The 20,000-nt window shown below is 41.0% G+C and overlaps 2 protein-coding genes and 2 long non-coding RNA genes across 4 annotated transcripts in view; 2 read left to right on the top strand and 2 right to left on the bottom strand.

The window, feature by feature from the left end:
* LOC115415770 (unconventional myosin-VI-like) overlaps window positions 1–18,143 on the top strand; it is a 36,128-nt gene extending 17,985 nt beyond the window's left edge. Inside the window, exons 8-14 of the mRNA XM_030129412.1 lie at window positions 1,857–2,029; window positions 5,790–5,828; window positions 10,010–10,113; window positions 10,593–10,724; window positions 12,577–12,603; window positions 16,105–16,323; window positions 17,632–18,143. Coding sequence (XP_029985272.1) covers window positions 1,857–2,029; window positions 5,790–5,828; window positions 10,010–10,113; window positions 10,593–10,724; window positions 12,577–12,603; window positions 16,105–16,323; window positions 17,632–17,831 — 894 coding nt within the window. The 3' untranslated portion in view covers window positions 17,832–18,143. The remainder of the gene's footprint in view (window positions 1–1,856; window positions 2,030–5,789; window positions 5,829–10,009; window positions 10,114–10,592; window positions 10,725–12,576; window positions 12,604–16,104; window positions 16,324–17,631) is intronic.
* On the top strand, window positions 7,376–9,116 carry LOC115415769 (uncharacterized). Its single transcript, XR_003934871.1, has 2 exons — window positions 7,376–7,645; window positions 8,516–9,116. It is a non-coding gene; the product is annotated as an uncharacterized LOC115415769 (long non-coding RNA).
* On the bottom strand, window positions 7,769–8,160 carry LOC115415768 (uncharacterized). Its single transcript, XR_003934870.1, has 3 exons — window positions 8,058–8,160; window positions 7,915–7,952; window positions 7,769–7,856 (listed from the first exon to the last, which is right to left on the bottom strand). It is a non-coding gene; the product is annotated as an uncharacterized LOC115415768 (long non-coding RNA).
* Window positions 18,144–18,483: 340 nt separating the features above from the next.
* LOC115415771 (interphotoreceptor matrix proteoglycan 1-like) overlaps window positions 18,484–20,000 on the bottom strand; it is a 47,319-nt gene continuing 45,802 nt past the window's right edge. Inside the window, exon 6 of the mRNA XM_030129413.1 lies at window positions 18,484–19,842. The gene's annotated coding sequence lies outside the window, so the exon portion shown is untranslated. The remainder of the gene's footprint in view (window positions 19,843–20,000) is intronic.

The raw sequence follows: 20,000 nt of genomic DNA on the forward strand, positions 1-20,000 counted from the left end.
ATTTCAAACACCGTGATTCTAATCATCCAAAAAACGACAAATGACTGTTGTAATGACGTCATGTGACCACAGAAGGCACTGTTTAGCACAAAAAGTACCTGCAAGATTTTACAAAAGGCAACAAATGGAATTATTTTCACTAATTTTTTATTAATTAATTATGATTTATGTGACAGAGTCTAAAAGGACTGAATTAAAACATTAAAATAAGACAAAAACATGAAAATACAAACAAAACGTTAAGGTTTAAAAATATTTTTAAAAAAACGTGAAGGATAAAAGAATAAAGTCATCTGTGCAGGAAAATATTAAAAGGCTTTTATTTATCCATTTTTAAATATTAAAATACAGATAAAACTAAAGGAAATCTGCAGAAAAAGGAATAATTAAAGCCTGATCAGCAGCAAAATTAACTCATGAATGTAAAAGTATTTTATTTAATAAACAGATTTATATGAATTTACTGAAAAGTTTTCTGCTTTTTGCTGCTGTAACATCTTTTTTATCTTAAGTTATCTTGTCTTAAGTTATATTAATTATTTTATTTTATCTTATATTATCATATCTTGTCTTAAGTTATCTTGTGTTAAGTTTCTTTAAGTTATCTTATTTTATCTTATCTTAGTTACCTTACCTTGTCTTGCATTATCTTGTGTTAAATTTTCTTAAGTTATCTTATTTTCTTTATTATCTTATTGTCGTAAGTTATATTAAGTTATCTTATCATGTCATAAGTTATTTTATCTTATCTTAATTTCTTTTATTGTATCTTAATTTATCTTATATTATCTTATTTTGTCTTAAGTTATCTTATTGTATTTTATCTTATAGTGTCTTATCTTGTCTAAAGTTATCATAAATTACCTTATTTTATCTTATCTTGTCTTAAGGTATCTTAGCTTATTTTATCTTAAATTCATGTTAGAGTAGACTCTAAAATAAATGACTAAAATAAGACCAAAAGAGAAAGAAAACCCATAAAAACACACATTAAAAAACATCTGACAATTCCTGTCAAATCTGAAAAATCTGCAGGTTTCATTCAGTAAAAGGATTTTAGAAAAACTAAACTACATTAAAAACCAATAGAAACATTTAGATGAAAACAGTGGATTTAATGAACAAATGCAGGTTTTAAACCAAATAAAAGACATTTTAAGACATAAAAACAAAAAGTCAAAGCTTCATCTGATTTCAACATATTCAATATTTCAATAATAATCATTTTAAACTCAGTTCAGTTTTTTTTTTCAATTTCACTGCAAAACAAGAAGGAAAAATAAAAAAAAGTCAGATTTCAGGTATTAATGTTTGAAATACTAGTGTGTTTTCCAACGGATTCAAGTGTTATTTTAACATAAATACGATAAAACAGAATTAAATACATCGAACTGACCTGTTATTTTAAAGAACATTTCTTCTGTTTTTGCAGTGAAACATGGATTCAGTGCTAAATATGTAGAAACTAGAACTGAACCACAAACCAGTACTGATCATTTTAATTAATATCGTCATAATTGAAGGTACAGATCAATGGGTTTAATTATGACATTTAATTAGATCATTTATTTACTTTTCTCTTTCATCTTTTTGTCCTTGTGTCGTTTCATCCTTTCCATCATTTAAATTCTTCACTTTTGCATCATGTTTTCATGTAACTGCATCTGTTTCGTCTTTTCGGTCATTTTCTTCTTTTTCTTTTAAAAACTCAAACCTTCAATCTGCTTTCTTCAGAATCACCCTGAAACTTTCTGTGAATATTTGCTTCCGTCGTGTCCTGGACGAACCTCCGTCTTCACCTTCCACTCTTTAAAGTGTCTCTGTCCACTCTGATGCGTCGCCGTCCTTCCGTCTGATTGGCCGTTTGGAGGACAGTCTCCTCCGATGCGTCTCCATGGAAACCGATGCCCCTCCCCCTGGTTGATTGGTTTGTCATATGGTGTGAATCTTCTGCGTCTTTTAATCCCATAATCCTCTGTTTACATGTTTACAGCACCGTCGGAGCCACGAAACTGAAGAGTTTGACCATGTAGGTTCACCCCCCCACATAACCCCCCCCACACACACCCCCCCCCCATCAGAGAACATGATCCAGGCGTCCAAACTCTAGTCCGTCCTCTTAAACAGACGCTGGGACTCAGAGCTGATGCATCGAACTCTGAAGCTCCGATGGTTTTCACAAACTGACTCAGTATTTAAAGCCTCTGTCTGAACCAGAGTTAAGGTGGACTGGACCAGTTCACTGGGCTGTCCTGTCTGAACCAGAGTTAAGGTGGACTGGACCAGTTCACTGGGCTGTCCTGTCTGAACCAGAGTTAAGGTGGACTGGACCAGTTCACTGGGCTGTCCTGTCTGAACCAGAGTTAAGGTGGACTGGACCAGTTCACTGGGCTGTCCTGTCTGAACCAGAGTTAAGGTGGACTGGACCAGTTCACTGGGCTGTCCTGTCTGAACCAGAGTTAAGGTGGACTGGACCAGTTCACTGGACTGTCCTGTCTGAACCAGAGTTAAGGTGGACTGGACCAGTTCACTGGACTGTCCTGTCTGAACCAGAGTTAAGGTGGACTGGACCAGTTCACTGGGCTGTCCTGTCTGAACCAGAGTTAAGGTGGACTGGACCAGTTCACTGGACTGTCCTGTCTGAACCAGAGTTAAGGTGGACTGGACCAGTTCACTGGACTGTCCTGTCTGAACCAGAGTTAAGGTGGACTGGACCAGTTCACTGGACTGTCCTGTCTGAACCAGAGTTAAGGTGGACTGGACCAGTTCACTGGACTGTCCTGTCTGAACCAGAGTTAAGGTGGACTGGACCAGTTCACTGGGCTGTCCTGTCTGAACCAGAGTTAAGGTGGACTGGACCAGTTCACTGGACTGTCCTGTCTGAACCAGAGTTAAGGTGGACTGGACCAGTTCACTGGACTGTCCTGTCTGAACCAGAGTTAAGGTGGACTGGACCAGTTCACTGGGCTGTCCTGTCTGAACCAGAGTTAAGGTGGACTGGACCAGTTCACTGGACTGTCCTGTCTGAACCAGAGTTAAGGTGGACTGGACCAGTTCACTGGACTGTCCTGTCTGAACCAGAGTTAAGGTGGACTGGACCAGTTCACTGGACTGTCCTGTCTGAACCAGAGTTAAGGTGGACTGGACCAGTTCACTGGACTGTCCTGTCTGAACCAGAGTTAAGGTGGACTGGACCAGTTCACTGGACTGTCCTGTCTGAACCAGAGTTAAGGTGGACTGGACCAGTTCACTGGACTGTCCTGTCTGAACCAGAGTTAAGGTGGACTGGACCAGTTCACAGAAACCGTCCTTTAGTTTGGGAAGTCAGTGGAGTTTGGAGTTAGCTTAGCCTTGTTAGCTTAGCTCTGTTTTTAAACTAAAACAGCCACAGTAAAACCACTAATCCCCTCTGTTAGCTTAGCCCTGTTAGCTTAGCTCTGTTTTTAAACTAAAACAGCCACAGTAAAACCACTAATCCCCTCTGTTAGCTTAGCCCTGTTAGCTTAGCTCTGTTTTTAAACTAAAACAGCCACAGTAAAACCACTAATCCCCTCTGTTAGCTTAGCCCTGTTAGCTTAGCTCTGTTTTTAAACTAAAACAGCCACAGTAAAACCACTAATCCCCTCTGTTAGCTTAGCCCTGTTAGCTTAGCTCTGTTTTTAAACTAAAACAGCCACAGTAAAACCACTAATCCCCTCTGTTAGCATAGCTCTATTATCTAAGCTCTGTTATCTTAGCCCTGTTATCTTGGCTCTGTTAGCTTATCTCTGTTAGCTTAGCTCGGTTAGCTTACCTCTGTTAGCTTAGCTCCGTTTTCTGTTGGTTCGTGTTGTCAATAACTGAACTTAAGATCAAGGTCCGATCTGTCCCAGTTTAGTCTGAACCACGGACCAACAAATGGAAACTTAGCAACGATAAGAACATCCCATAATAACCGTGTACCTTCATAAACCTGTGAATCCAACTCCATTCTGTTCATTTCCATCTGAGTCCAGAGAAAACAACCCCTGGAGTTTATCCTGTGCTATCCCGTCGTCCAAGGCCCTGACTAAACACCACGTGTGCCTTTTTCACACACCTGTGGAATAATGTCCAAAAAAATTCAGTTTGTTTTGAACTCTTTTACACTTTTTTCTATTTCATCAACTTGAGCCGTAAATAAAAATACCAAATACTCAATAATTGTCACATTTTTTAACCCTTTAAATGCCGTGTTTGTAATGGAAACAAACCATTTTTTGGATGAAAAACACACAAAAAAATAATTTTTTCCAGTATACTCCATAAAAAGTGGATCACATATTAGATTTTTTCATCCTGGCGTATGTCAGTGATTAACTCCAACACTGGTTCATTTGCATTATTATTATTATTTTTGGCGCTAGGTCAAATGTTCAATAATACTAGCATCTGTCACCAAGTGTGCGTAAAATGCACACCAATAAATCAAACTATTAAATATTATATATTGATTTATTTTTCTGCTCTAATTTGATTTTATTTTTGTAAATCCAGCTCAGCCCTAATCATACAGATCAAATAATCATTCATTTTACAGGTTTTTTTTAACCCTTTAAATGATCAATACACTGCCATCTAGTGGGAAAAAAAACATGCAATTTCTTCCTCTGCCAAATATGGTAAAAGTGATGTCACAGGGTAAAAACCTGGTTAATAAATTAATTTAGCCCCTCCCCTCTCAAATGAAGGCCAGATCTCAGTAAAAGCAGGATTTATGCCTTAAAGGCTTTGGATCAAAAACAGGTTCTAATGTTAGAAATAGTGCGTTTTAGGCACACTGGGCAGACAGATGCTAGTCTGGTCATTTTCTTTTGTTTACGATGTGCACGTTTTAGTCGGTGGACAGAATTTTAAAGATCATGCACAAATGAACAACTTCTGAATTCTAACCTTATTTAAATTGTGAAAAATAATATGAAGGTTTTAAACATGAAGTGCAAAGTGTGCATAATAAGCACACCTGGATACCAGAGGGTTAAACACTGACTCTGACAGTTGGTTCTTTATGGTTCTCATGGTTAACTTGACCTTTAGTAACTCACTGCTCCCTCTAGTGGTCACATTAAACACATAATCTGACATATTTGTATAATCCAATACATGGGCACCTTTAGCAGAACTTCACAGACCTTTATTTGAAACGCTACAATTAGAATTTGAAGTCGTTTTTAAAATATTTTTTAAATTAAAAACACAACATAACGCTTTAAAATCTATTTCATCAGAACCAGCTTAAAGATGGGTCAGTTTTTACAGGTTTTCATCAAACTCACAACTATGACTCTAGTTTAATCACTTCTGTTCTTTGACTGACAGTTGTTTCTTTATGGTTCTCATCCCCAGCTTGATCTTAGTGACTCACTACTCCCTCTAGTGGTGACTGGAAATAAATTCACTTCCTATCTACATTCAAATACATTGGGATCTTTGATAAAACTTCACAGATGTTTATTCCAAACACTTTAAGGATAATTTAAGGTCTTTTTGTAATATTTAAGGGTATAAATCTTACACATAGACCCTTTAAGGAATATTATATCAAATTAACTTAATAGTGCACATTCTTGTTTCCATCGACTATAAAAACTCTGGTCCAAACGTCGAAAGGCAAAAAGAAAATTCTAAATAAATGGTATTAAAAGAACATGAACATGTCAAATCAATGAACACATGAAACTTGGCCTTTTTCGTTGTTTTTCCACTCGTTCGTTTGTACATTTTCGTAACATCTCAAACACAAACTGATGCTGAAACGTCCCGTTTTCCAGGGAGGAAATGGCGAAGGAAATGACTGAACTTCTGGCTCGGTGGGTAAAAACCGTCAACGTTGAAATACAATACGAAAAATAATCAATTTAAAGACACCAAACACCGATCAGATAATCAATAACTGTGTTTCAGTGATTGATGATTAAATCTGATGGATGCAAAGTTCTAATTTAAAGGGTTAATTCCCTCATGGATGATGATCAATGACGTCAGTGAATGATCAGTTTGACACGTTCCTTCGTCTTTTTGATTGATTTTAGATTTTATTCTGTAATTTTTCTTTTTAATGAAATGTAAAATGGAACAAATATGGAGGAGAGTTGAGTTTATTTCACTTTATTTACTGATTTATTCCAGATTTGCGCCTCGTTGGTTCTGATTTTCTCTAAACTGAAGCCAGTGTTTTCATATTTGACAGCTGTAGTACCGCAGACGTCCACCAGGGGCTGGAGGCGTCACAGACTGACACTGACCTACTGTCAGTGGTTTTCATTTACAGTCTGATCTGGTGGGATGTGAACTTTTTAATCAGATCTGATCATCGTGTACAGAACCAGGTTCCAGTAGTTTGGGATTCTTCATTCTAGTTTAGTTTGATTCAGTTTGGACTTTTTTTCTCTAATTCAGTTTGTTTTAATTCATTTTTAGAGCAGGTTTGATAGTTTTTATTAGTTTTTATTATTTTCTAAATGCTTAGTTGTAGTTTAATTTTAGTTTAGTTGTAGTTCAGTTGTAGTTCAGTTGTAGTTCAGTTGTAGTTTAGTTGTAGTTCAGTTGTAGTTCAGTTGTAGTTCAGTTATAGTTTAGTTGTAGTTCAGTTGTAGTTCAGTTGTAGTTCAGTTGTAGTTCAGTTGTAGTTTAGTTGTAGTTCAGTTGTAGTTCAGTTGTAGTTTAGTTGTAGTTCGGTTGTAGTTCAGTTGTAGTTCAGTTGTAGTTTAGTTGTAGTTCAGTTGTAGTTCAGTTGTAGTTCAGTTGTAGTTCAGTGGTCTCTTTTCTCTTCTTCTCTGTGCTCCTATTCAAATCAATCCCAGACAGGACTCTGCTGCTTTAGTCTCCATGTTTCCAGGTAGAGTGGGGACCAGAAGACGACTGGAAACCACAAGTGAACACAAGTGACGGAGCAAAAAGTGTCGTATGGAGACAGCACAGAAAACTGAGAGAGACAAAGAAATCCATTGAACATCAATCTGACATTGACAAAGACCAAAACCAAGGGAATTGGATCCAGAATTTGTATCTGTTTTAGTTAGTTTAGTAAACACACAATACAGTTTCAGTTAGTTATGTTTTCTTCTTTTAATTATAGTTTTTATTTATTTCAGTGAATGAACATGTTTTTTCAGTTCTACTTTTCATCATTTGGTTCGTTTCCGTTAACGATAATAATCTTGTCTGAGACCAGATGAAACCAGGATGAAGGTTTTCGTTGACGATAATAACCTGAGCTCTGAAGTAAAGCAGTGTCATCAAACTCTGAATTTTAAAAACCGTTGAATTACTCGCACTGAATTTTTTTTTTGCACTGAATTTAAGTATCTGATATTTTTTAATTTTTTTTATTCAACTCTTCATATTTTCACTTTTATTTTTCAATGTTCATAAATTCAGAACAAAAAAAATCTCATTTAAAAAATTCAAGTCCTATAAATTCAATAGGCCAAATTCAGCGTCACATGACCAACCTAGCATAACTTGATTGACAGCTGTCAGTTTGATTTCAGACAGAATTGATTGTTTATCCTCAGTTTCCTGACAGCAGAGGTGCATTGTGGGAGTTTTCTCTCCTTCCGTAAATATAACTAGCTGTGAATATTGTTTCTCCGTTGTCTTTTATTCTGATGCGTTTCCTCCTGAGGTTGACCTGTTTCCATGGTGACAGCGGGGTGTACGTGGGCGTGTCCACTACGTCCGTGCTCCTTGATCCTAATTGGCTCAGCTCGCCTCTGACACAAACATGCGGCGGCAGCAGGACCGTTTACACCCGAACACACCATTTACACCTGAACGCACCAATTACACCTGAATGCAGCATTTACACCTGAACACACCATCTGGACCATTTACACCTGAACATAACGTTTTACACTTGAACACACCGTTTACATCTGAACCCAGCCTTTACACCTGAACGCACCGTTTACACCTGAACACACCGTTTACACCTGAATGCAACGTTTACACCTGAACACACCATCTGGACCATTTACACCTGAACGTAACGTTTTACACTTGAACACACCGTTTACATCTGAACCCAGCCTTTACACCTGAACGCACCGTTTACACCTGAACACACCGTTTACACCTGAACACACCGTTTACACCTGAATGCAACGTTTACACCTGAACACACCATCTGGACCATTTACACCTGAACGTAACGTTTTACACTTGAACACACCGTTTACATCTGAACCCAGCCTTTACACCTGAACGCACCGTTTACACCTGAACACACCGTTTACACCTGAACACACCGTTTACACCTGAATGCAGCATTTACACCTGAACACACCATCTGGACCATTTACACCTGAACGTAACGTTTTACACTTGAACACACCGTTTACATCTGAACCCAGCCTTTACACCTGAACGCACCGTTTACACCTGAACACACCGTTTACACCTGAATGCAACGTTTACACCTGAACACACCATCTGGACGGTTTACACCTTAACGCAGCGTTTACACCTGAATGCTTCTGATGCGTTTCCTCCTGAGGTTGACCTGTTTCCATGGTGACAGCGGTGTGTAAGTGGGCGTGTCCGCTGCGTCTGCGCTCTTTGATCCTAATTGGCTCAGCTGGCCTCCGACACAAACGCGCGGCAGCAGAAGGCGGTGGACGCTGAGTCCAAAGCCCCGTGTGCCTCTGGGAACACGGTCTGCCTGCATCCACCTGGGTCGGATCAGGACGAGCACCACCCGCCGGCCAATAGGATTAGAGCAGCAGTGGCAGGGCCCCGCCTCCTGTTTCCACGGTGATCTAAAAAGGGCAAATCTCGGTCACAGATTAATCAGGCTCGTCGTCAAACGCCGTCAGACGCCGGTTTCTAATTGAACACGGCGAGCTGCGTCTCCACGGCGACAGACCACAGGCCTCGGCGACCACCGGCGACTGGAGCAGCATGCGTTTAGCCCCGCCCCCCCCCCCGTCCTCCTCCTCACTGTGTAGCCACGCCTCTGTTTCCTTTAACCCTGTGTTTCCTCACTTGGACCTGTAGCAGCAGCAGAACGCCAGCTCTGAACCTGACGCCAAGAGGTGGGCGGAGCTTACGGTCAAAGGTCACCACAGAAGAAGAAAAAAAACAGTAGAACTGAAAAACAAAAATTATCCAGACGCCGTGAGGACGAAAGAAACAACACCGACATGTTTTATTTTGACAGAATCAGTGAGAACAGTTCATCATATTTCCATGTTTTTATTTGTAACACTTTCATGTATTCTAGTTCTACATCTACTGGTGTAGAAAATGACCCGGTGTTATAATGGTGTTGATTTAACGTCCGTATTTGAACAGATTTACTTTTTTTTTTTCGCTGTTCTATTTATAACCATGTATTTAATTCAACTTTCATTTTAATCAGTTTATTCTTTTATTGTTTTCTGTGTTTTTTCTAAATATTCTGAATTCTCCTTTTAGTCAGTGTTTTTATTTATAATATAATTAGTTACATATATTATAGTTATATAATATAATGTTATATAAAATGACCCAGTTTGTAATGTTGTTGATCTAATGTCCATATTTGAAGAGATTTTTTTTTGGCTATTTTATTTATAACTGTATTTAATTCAACATTCATTTTAATCAGTTTATTCTTTTGTTTTCTGTTTTTTTTTTCTAAATATTCTGAATTCTTTTCCTTTTAATTGATGTTTTTATTGTTAAATGTCGTCGGAACAGTTGAACCTGGTTCTGTTTGAACAGATAAAAACATGTAAATTTAATATAAAAGTTATTCATTCATTGGTTTCAGTTCAAGCTCAGCGGTGTCGATGCTCGTTTCAGTCAAAAAATGTGGAAAAATGAAGTAAAAGTCCTCAAATCTGGACTAAAATCTAAAACTAAATCATGTGTGACGCCTGCCGTAAGCTCCGCCCACCTCTCTGTTTCACATATTTACTCACAAACTGACAGCGCTAACCCCGCCCCCCTGGTGACCCCACCCCCATCCTCTCTGATTGGTTGGACTGTGTGTCTGTCTGTGTGTCAGAGGTCCTCAGGTCCAGGCGTCCAAAGCCGCCGCCGGAGCCAAGAAATACGAGCTGAGCAAGTGGAAGTACGCCGAGCTGCGGGACGCCATCAACACGTCCTGCGGTGAGTGTTTACGTAACCACGGCAACCGGGAAGGACGGATGAGGTCACGACAGAAGTGTCAAACTGAAGAACAAAACAACATGGAACTAGAATAAGATTAAGAGACATTATCATTATTATGATTATTATGTTGTTATTATTATTATTATTGTTATTATTATGTTGTTATTATGTTATCATTATTATGATTGTTATTATGTTGTTATTATTATTATTATTGTTATTATTATATTGTTATTATGTTATCATTATTATGATTGTTATTATGTTGTTATTATTATTATTATTGTTATTATTATGTTGTTATTGTTGGCAAAATAATAAAATTATAAACAAAATATTGAAAAAAAGACGAAAAACCAAAAAACTACTCAACGTGATGAATAAAATAAAAACAAACACAATAATCCGTCAGTTATCCTGTAACTTCCTGTTTCGTGTGGCGTTCACTGACCCTGTCCATGTGGTTTCCTTTCCAGACATCGAGCTGCTCGCCGCCTGTCGGGAGGAGTTCCACCGCCGCCTGAAGGTTTACCACGCCTGGAAGTCCAAGAACAAGAAGAGGAACACCGACACCGAGCAGAGGGCGCCCAAGTCCATCACAGACTACGGTACGGCGCACCTGAACGCACCCTTTACACCTGAACGCACCCTTTACACCTGAACGCACCATCTGGATCGCTTACACCTGAACGCATCATTTACACCTGAACGCACCACCCGGACGGTTTACACCTGAACACAACGGCTGGATAGTTTACACCTGAATGCACCAGTAACACCTGAATGCTCCGTCTGTACGGTTTACACCTGAACGCCTCATCTGTACACCTGGTTCAGACTAAGATGTTCAGTAACATGTGAATATTATAAATATTTTCTGATTATGTTAAATTCAGAAAACCTTCAAAATGATCAGATTTAAATTTCAGTGGATTTTAAACCAAAAACAGGACGTTTTATATTTGAACTTATTTCATTTAGTTCATTGTTTGTTTCATCCATTGTTGTTGTTTATCTGATCTGATCCTGTTCACACTGTGGAGGTGTGTGTCTGTTGGATCTGTTGTGTATTTGTTGTGTGTGTGCATACACTATATTTCCAAAAGTCTTGTCTCCTCCATCCCAGTCATCAGACTCAGCTGTTCCAGTCCCTTCCATGTCCACAGGTGGATTAAATCCAGCCCTAGGCATGCAGACTGCTTTTACAAACATTTGGGACAGAATGGGTCTCTCTCAGGAGCTCAGTGAATTCCAGCGTGGAACTGTGATAGGATGCCACCTGTGACACAAATCCAGTGGTGAACTTTCCTGGCTCCTAAATATTCCACAGTCAGCTGTCAGCTGGATTAGAAGAAAGTGGAAGTGTTTGGGAACGACGGCAACTCAGCCACGCAGTGGTAGGCCACGGAAACTGACGGAGCGGGGTCAGCGGATGCTGAGGCGCAGAGTGCGAAGAGGTGGACGACTGTCTGCAGAGTCAATGGTACAGACCTCCAAACTTCATGTGTCCTTCAGATTAGCTCCAGAACAGTGCACACAGAGCTTCATGGAATGGGTTTCCGTGGCCGAGCGGCCGCATCCAAGCCATACATCAGCAAGTGCAATGCACAGCGGTGGATGCAGTGGTGTAAAGCACGCCGCCACTGGACTGTAGAGCAGGGGAGGAGCCTTCTCTGGGCTGACCAATCGCACTTCTACGTCTGGCGATCTGGTGGACGGGTCTGGGTTTGGCGGTCTCCAGGAGAACGATACTTGTGGGAGCGCATTGTGCCGAGTGTAAAGTTTGGTGGAGGGGGGGTTATGGTGTGGGGTTGTTTTTCAGGAGCTGGGCTGGGCCCCTTAGTTCCAGTGAAAGGAACTGGGAATGCTTCAGCAGAACAAGACATTTGGGACAATTCCACGCTCCCAACTTTGTGGGAACAGTTTGGAGCCGGCCCCTTCCTCTTCCAACATGACTGTGCACCAGTGCACAAAGCAAGGTCCATTTGGACATGGAGGACAGAGTCTGGTGTGGATGAACTGGACTGGCCTGCACACAGTCCTGACCTCAACCCCATAGAACACCTTTGGATGAATTAGAGCGCAGACTGAGAGCCAGGCCTTCTGTCCAACATCAGTGTGGGACCTCACAAATGCACTTCTAGAAGAATGGTCCAAAATTCCCATGAACACACTCCTAAACCTTGTGGACAGCCTTCCCAGAAGAGTTGAAGCTGTTAGAGCTGCAAAGGGTGGAGCCACGTCAGACTGAACCCATAGACTAGGAATGGGATGGACCTGACATTCATATGGGAGTCAAAGCAGGAGAGGGAATACTGTTGGAAATAGAGTGTATCAGTTGTGTGTCTGTGTGTCAGTTGTGTGTCAGTTGTGTGTCTGTGTGTCAGTTGTGTGTCAGTTGTGTGTCAGTTGTGTGTCTGTGTGTCAGTTGTGGTTCATTGTGTACGTGTTCATTTCCAGGTCATGTTGCCGCTGTGATAAAACCATGTAAGTCTTTTCTTCGTTTGTGTAACGACACTAACACTGAGTTGCTTCCCCTCATTAACCCCGCCCCCTTCGCTGCCGCCGCTGCTCTGTTCGATGGGACGCTCCCCTTTCCTGGTGGAGGGATGGGTTTCCATAGTAACCGCTGACTCCGTTCAGGGGAAGACGAGACTATCTCTGTTGTCGTGGAGACAGCGTCGGTGACATCACCGTGAACCGATGGCGGAACCACGGCGGCAAACGATGGCGCTTTAGATTCATGATGCGTTCAAGGTCTCAACAGACTCCACCACTGGACAGAAGGAGACTGGACTTTAGGCTCCTCCCATTTTACAAACAGGTGTCTTAGTTTAGTTTTAGAGAAAGAAGACGTTTGAATCCAAGAAATATTGTACGATAAATGGAACCAGACGATAAAAAGATGAAAAAGTAAAAGCAAAGAAGGGTTAGGGTTAAAAAAAAAAAAAAAACAGGTTTAATGACAAAATCAATGTAAGATGGAACAAAATTAAAATGTAAAAGACAAAAAAAAAAAAAAGATGACGTCGCAAAAAAAGTTGAAGACATCGTAAAAGATTAAAAAAAAAAAAAGATATAAAACATAAATTCACAAAAGGATGAAAATGACTTAAAAAATATGGAGACGACACTAACGATGAACAGTCTGTTATGAAAATAAACCTAAATAAAACATCGTGAACGGAGTTGTAACGTTCTGTTAAATGAATAAAAAGTGATTTTCAGGATCATGTTCTTTATTTTCACTGTTTTTATGAAATATTTACTACATTTATGACACAAACATGCAACAAAACATGAGAAAAGTCAGTGTTTCATCTAAAAACGCAAACAACCGTCTGGTTTCTCCCAAAAATCAGCCTTTAAATCAAAGACGTCATTTTAGTTCAGGTTCTAAATTCAGTCCGATATGATCAAAAACTGGTCAGAACCAGGAAAATAAAAACAGAATAAACTATAAATAAAGACAAATTAAAAAAAAAAAAAAAAGGAAAACTGAATAATCAAAATGTTTACATCTATAAACTATTTAAAAAATTAAGGGAAAAAAAAATCCTGTAATTTCTTCATGAAAATCAGTGTAATTTTACCGATATTCAGCCTCAGTTTATTTAAACATGTTCCTTATATCGTACAGACAGTGGATCTAAAAATACACAAAACATTTAGGAATTATGAGAAATTTCAGAAACGTGAACATAATAAAAATAAAAAATAAAACCCTACCAAATATGATCAAATTAGGAAAGAACACAAACACAACATGCACAAAAACTGAAACATTTACAGAATTATGTTAAAATTCCATTTATTTCTCTTAAGACATTTCAGGTTATTCACAAAGGATAGTTTTGAAATCTAAATACTTTCATGTAATTTTACTTTTTTGACCCTAAAACAGAGAAAGGTTTGTATTTGTCATTATTTACAGGTTCTTCTGTTCTTATTTTCCTGGTTCTGATCCATTCGGATCATGAACTAAACTCATTTCAGTAAAATAATAATAACATAGTCACAGATAAATAAATAACGCTTTAAGGTGAAAAAAGTACAAAGTACATGATTATAAAATTACATTACAGATGATGATGATGATTATTATTTTATCCATGATCTCTTATTTCTCAGTATTTAATGTGACGTGTGTTCTTTTACTTTCCGTCCGTTTTTCGCAGACGTTGGTTCTGTTTTTTTTCTTTTTTTCGGTGGTCAGTGGAGGTCCAGAACCTCTGAAGGACGACGGTTCTTCTGAGCCGAACCCGCTGACGGTCGTGGTTTTGGGTTTTTCTTCTTCTTCTTCGTTGCTGGTGGCGGTGGCGCTGTTTAGCTGCTGGTGTTGGACCCTGGACCTGGTTCTGGACCCTGGACCCGGTTCTGAATCCTGGATCCAGTTCTGGACCCAGGGTCCGGTTCTGGACCCTGATAATTCTAACATGTGTGAGATGATGCGGTTCATCTGGTTCTGCTGAATTCAACCTCGGCTGAATCCAGTCGAACACTTTCATCCATCACGTTTGTTTTGTTTTTAACAGTGAATCCTGTAGTTTTTGCAGATTTTAAGTCTGATTTTAAGTCTGATTTTAATCCTGTAGATGCTTCTGTAGACGCAGTAGAAAAACACCAGCGTGTCTGTTTTCTGTTGGACCCCACTGGTGGCCCACTTTAGGTCCACGGGCCTCATGTTTGACCCCCTGGTTTTCAGCTTCAGTCCAAATGTTCGTCTGAACGATTCAAACACGATTCAAAGCAGTTCATTTTTTCTAAACCTGTGAATCAGAAGGAAACGTTCACATGAAGGAAGAAAAACACAGCAGTTCACGTCCATTTATCGGATCAGTTTAATATTTAATTATTTATTACATGTTTTAGACGAGTTGGACCCCAGTGGGAAAATGGACCTGCTCTATTTTACATATAACACCCCCCCCCCCCCCCCCCCCCCAAAAAAAAAGACAAAATAATCTGTGACGTAAAACTGGAATAAACAGGAAATCTGTTTGAAAATAAAACATGTTCATGAACCGACAAACAGCTGATAATGTTTACGCTCAACTAAGACTAAACCTGAAAAAGACAAATTTGGACAAAAACAACTTTTTCTTCAGCGTCTGCAGGCGGAGAACGATCAACAGGACGGTTTTCAAACTAAAAGTGTCTAAATATGGACACAAAGTCCAAACGTAGATCAAATCTGTGGAAGGCGTTAAAGCTGCAGTTTGTGTCAGTTCGAAGGTGTTTTAGACAAAGCATCAGCAGATTTTCAACCAAATGTCCAAACACTCATTAATAATTCTACTTCCTGTTTTGGATTGGATGCAACAGCAGGTGTTGAACATGTAAGACCAACATCTTCATTAAATCCAGTTCGTATTAACCTCTTTTATTTATCATGTTTTTGGATGCTAATGCTAATGCTAACATGAGCTGTTCTTGCTATAAACTGTTCATGATGTGTTTAAGTACTTGGTGTCATGTCAGGAAAAGGACAAACCTGTATCGATTTCATCTCAAACTAAAATGATTTAATCTGATTTAATAAATCTGATCCACCAATCAGAGTCCTGTTCCAAAGCCCCGCCCCCTGAAAGTGAAGGAAGATGATGAAGATGCAAAAAAACTAAAAGTCAAACCCACTTCTTTTAACGACAGACGTGAATAATGAGCAGAAAGTGCAGCTGTGGACGTTCTCCTCTGAACACACTGACCCTGCTTCATGTTTGGTTTGGATAAAAAGGGTTCAAATTAAAGAAAAAGAATCCGAACTCCAGAAAAACGAGTGTTTCTGCTAAAATCAGCTGATGATGGTCGACAGATTCATGGAGTCCAAATGTGGTTCTTCAAATGTTCTGCACCATCAGTTCAGCTCCGCTTTTCACTCTTTTCAGTCGTTCAGTAAAAACCTGAAGCTGTCGAAGCTTTAATCCACTGTTGACCTTTGAACTCTGCGACCCGGGTCATGTGACCGTTGTTCCGTCCGATCCGCAGCCCTGCAGAACCCGGCCCCGCCCATCCCCGCCCGTCAGTACGAGGCGGCGTTGAACCGGCAGCAGCGGTACTTCCGCATCCCGTTCATCCGACCCGGAGACCAGTACAAGGAACCGCAGAGTAAGAAGAAGGGCTGGTGGTACGCCCACTTCGACGGACCCTGGATCGCACGACAGATGGAGCTGCACCCCGACAAACACCCCATCCTACTGGTGGCAGGTGAGCGCCCACCAAACCCACACTCTGGACCTGACCACGAACACAACACCACCGCAGACAGACTCTGGTTCACGTCATAATTATGATGATGCGTTCAGGTAACACCGTACTTTTAATTAGTGTGTTATCTGTTCGCATTATCAGCTGTCAGCGTTGATATTTACACTGCGTAAAATAGCACGCCATTAGCACGATTAGCGGTTAGGGTTAGCGATTAGCAGCTAGCACATTAACACACCATCAAATGGTGTTAAATAACACGTGAAAGGATGAAAACGTGCACGTATTACGCGCAAATGCAATAAACTGGTGTCACATATAACACGATTTCATGAGATCAGTCTGAAACGTCAACTTCTGTTTGGATGTTTGTGTGAAACTGGTCTAAAAACAGGACAGAGTTCAACATTCAAACAGATGCAGACCAGTGTTCTGAAGCAGGTTTGGAAGAACTTTGAGTGTGTTTAAAAAATACATATTTACTGAAATAAAAGAAACTATTTTTCAGATAAAACACACTTTTATTTGACGCACAAATTCGGACTAGTCAGTATTCCAACACCGATGATTCTGCAGCAACGATTCCTCTGACGGAACCAAAGGCAAATGCCCCACTATCACCGGTTCTGCCACAGAGGCAGTCTGAAATCAAATATGCAAAGCAGAGTGTTTGACCAAAATGACCACTATTGTGTGTTTAAATGTTCCGGTTCTGTATGTAACACCAGTGGACACGATGGGTTCCAGCCCAAACCTGGAATGAGACTGAGGCTGAACCAAACCCACATGTGGATCAGGAAAACCAGTCGGATCCACCCAGTGAACCCAGCGTCTGTATTTAGAGTCTACAGAAGAGCAGTAAACACAGGCTTACACAGCCGATGCAGACACATAGGCAGATTTAATGTCCATATTTGGGTCCTATTTTTGGAGCCAGTATTTGATTCTAAATTCATTAATTATGGGATGGCTCATTTGTCTGAGGTCATCATTAGGTCCATCCTGGAGGAAAGGTGTCGACATTTACCTTTGATTATTGGGTTGAACCCGGATATGGACAAAAGTATGTGGACACGATGGATTCAGGTGAAAAGTCTGGATCCTAGTTTTAGTCAAATATTGACACATTTTACAGAAATTTTCACTGAAATATTGGCATTTTAAACTCAAAGTTTTTGTAAAGCGTCTCGTACTAAAACTTTTCATAAAATATGAACGTGTTAAAGTGAAACATCGTCCTCATTAAAGTTCTGACGCGTCGTTTCATTAAATCGTGTTTGTTCTGTTCGGTTCTGTTTTCTCCGCCAGGAAAAGACGACATGGAGATGTGCGAGCTGAGTCTGGAGGAGACGGGGTTGTCACGGAAACGTGGCGCCGAGATCCTCCCGCGTCAGTTCGAGGAGATCTGGGAACGCTGCGGCGGCGTCCAGTACCTGCGCAACGCCATCGAGACCCGGCAGGCCCGGCCCACCTACGCCACGGCGATGCTGCAGAGCATGTTCAAGTGAAGGGGCGTGGCCGGGGGGGCTGGGGCCTGGGGTGGGGGGTGGGGGGCTCTCGCCACAAATAAAGGGACGAACGTACCAGCTACGAAGTGGAGACGGACGGCGCCGACCCGGACCCAGACTGAGGCCGTCTCCTCCCACCTGCGTCCTCCTGTCTCTGTTCTGTCCTTCGTGTTGTTCGTCTTCGGGGTGGGGGGGGCGTTTTCCAACCCTATGCACAAACATCCACCGTCATCGGCTCGTTTTCCAGGGAATCCTGCACCGTCTGTCCACGTCCAACTCCGAGGCCTTAATACGAGTTTAACAGGGTTTAAAGGCAGCTGGACCCGGGTCCACAGCTGGACCCGGGTCCACAGCTGGACCCGGGTCCACAGCTGGACCCGGGTCCGTGGGTCCACAGCTGGACCCGGGTCCGTGGGTCCACAGCTGCTCCCAGATCAGATCCACTTAACCCTCCTTTAACCGCCGCCGCTCCCCGTCTCCCTCCGTAAACCTGACGTTTCCGTCGTCCTCACGTGGGTTCGATTTCAGGGCGACGAGGCTTCGCACGAGTCCAAACACTTCTAATCATTTCCTCCTTTTCTTTTTCTGACCGAATGTAACTGGAGACTCTGATTCCTTTGTAGTTGTTTCCTCTTTTTTGTCTTTTTTTTTCTCCTTTTGTGATGATTAAACATGTTAATAATGAAAACGGTCCAAAACCTCTGACTGAGACCAAACGCAGCCGTTAGTTTTTGTTAAAATGCAAAAAAGAAAGTGATTGAATTATGCAACTCCACATGAGCTGTCTGGAAGCAGATCAGCCGCTGCAAAAAAAACCGCAAGTCATTCAGACCACGTTCAGTCTTAATTTACATGATTTGCCAACACGCTTCGAATGAAATGCTGTCATCGTGCGTTGGCGCCAACGCTGGAACTGGAAACTCCACACCTGCAGATCTTCAACAGAAGCAATAACTGACATGAACCGAGTGAAAAACACTAAAAAAAAAGACAATCTGTGTTTTTTTTTTTCCAACCGACAAACGGCTCGTTAGTTTGACCCCGAGCTTTAGCTTCGTAGAAAACGGTGACAGTTTGTCCGAACGTCGGCTTTAAACATCGATCCAACACATTTTCCAAAACTGACAATCCGTCGAATCAAACACCGAGGCTTTTTCAAACAAACTGAAATATCGGCTCAAATCTGACGAATCTGTTGAGGGTTTTAGCGGCGACACTCGTGTGGAAAAAATTAGCGAGGCAGGTTTAAAAGAAGCTCCGCCCCTGTGGTGGGATGGGTTGTCGTGGAAACACTGCCTCCTCACTGTCATTTTTCTAACGCTGATCTAATAAATGCATTCCATGTTTCACTCACCTGCTGTTTGTCTCCGTTTGTCGTGAAAAAAAAATCAAACAGACACGAGCGACAGAAACGTTTTTTATTTAATCTATCGAAGGTCGAACTCTGAAACATCTACACTTCAGTGAAGAGTTTTCTCTGATTTTAAAATGAACTCAACAAGAACAGTTGAACAGGAGCTCAGGACATTTTTCTATAACAGGACGTAAATGTTATAAAAAACAGCCTGGTTCGGATCAGATTCTCCTAAAAAAACAGTCGAATATTCGCTGGTTTTGGTTTAATCGGACGAAGAAGGCGACAGAGGAGCTGAATCTGCTCCGGTCTGGACTTTTAACAGGTGAATGTTTTCGGTTTTGTTGAAGGATCACCGTCCTGCAGCAGCGTCTCCTCCCACATGTGAAAACTTCTCCCATTCTTTTTTTTGTTTTGTTTTGTTTTTTTCGGAACGACGAGCGAACTATTCTACGGAAACGTAAACGGAGCCGGCAGACCGGTCGAAGCCCAGGTCGGAGGTCAAAGGTCGGACGGTGGCGTTTTATTCGAGCGTGTTTCTCCTTTCAGACGTCAGAGGTGGAGCTGAGTGGAAGGTGAAGCTGAGGATCTGCAGGAGGAAGAGGTCACTTCCAAAACCAGGCCTGGACCCCACGCAACCAACTGGACTCAACAGAACTGGAAGAACAAACAGAACCAACAGGAAAATGAATGAACACCTGAAGAAACGCTGATGTTCCGTCCAAACTAACATGAAGATCTGACCAAGCAGATACTTTCCACACCTGCTTTTATTTCAGACTGACCTTGAGCTACGGCCAAACACTACCCTGGCT

This window comes from Sphaeramia orbicularis, unplaced genomic scaffold, assembly GCF_902148855.1.
Source record: "Sphaeramia orbicularis unplaced genomic scaffold, fSphaOr1.1, whole genome shotgun sequence".
Taxonomy (NCBI): domain Eukaryota; kingdom Metazoa; phylum Chordata; class Actinopteri; order Kurtiformes; family Apogonidae; genus Sphaeramia; species Sphaeramia orbicularis.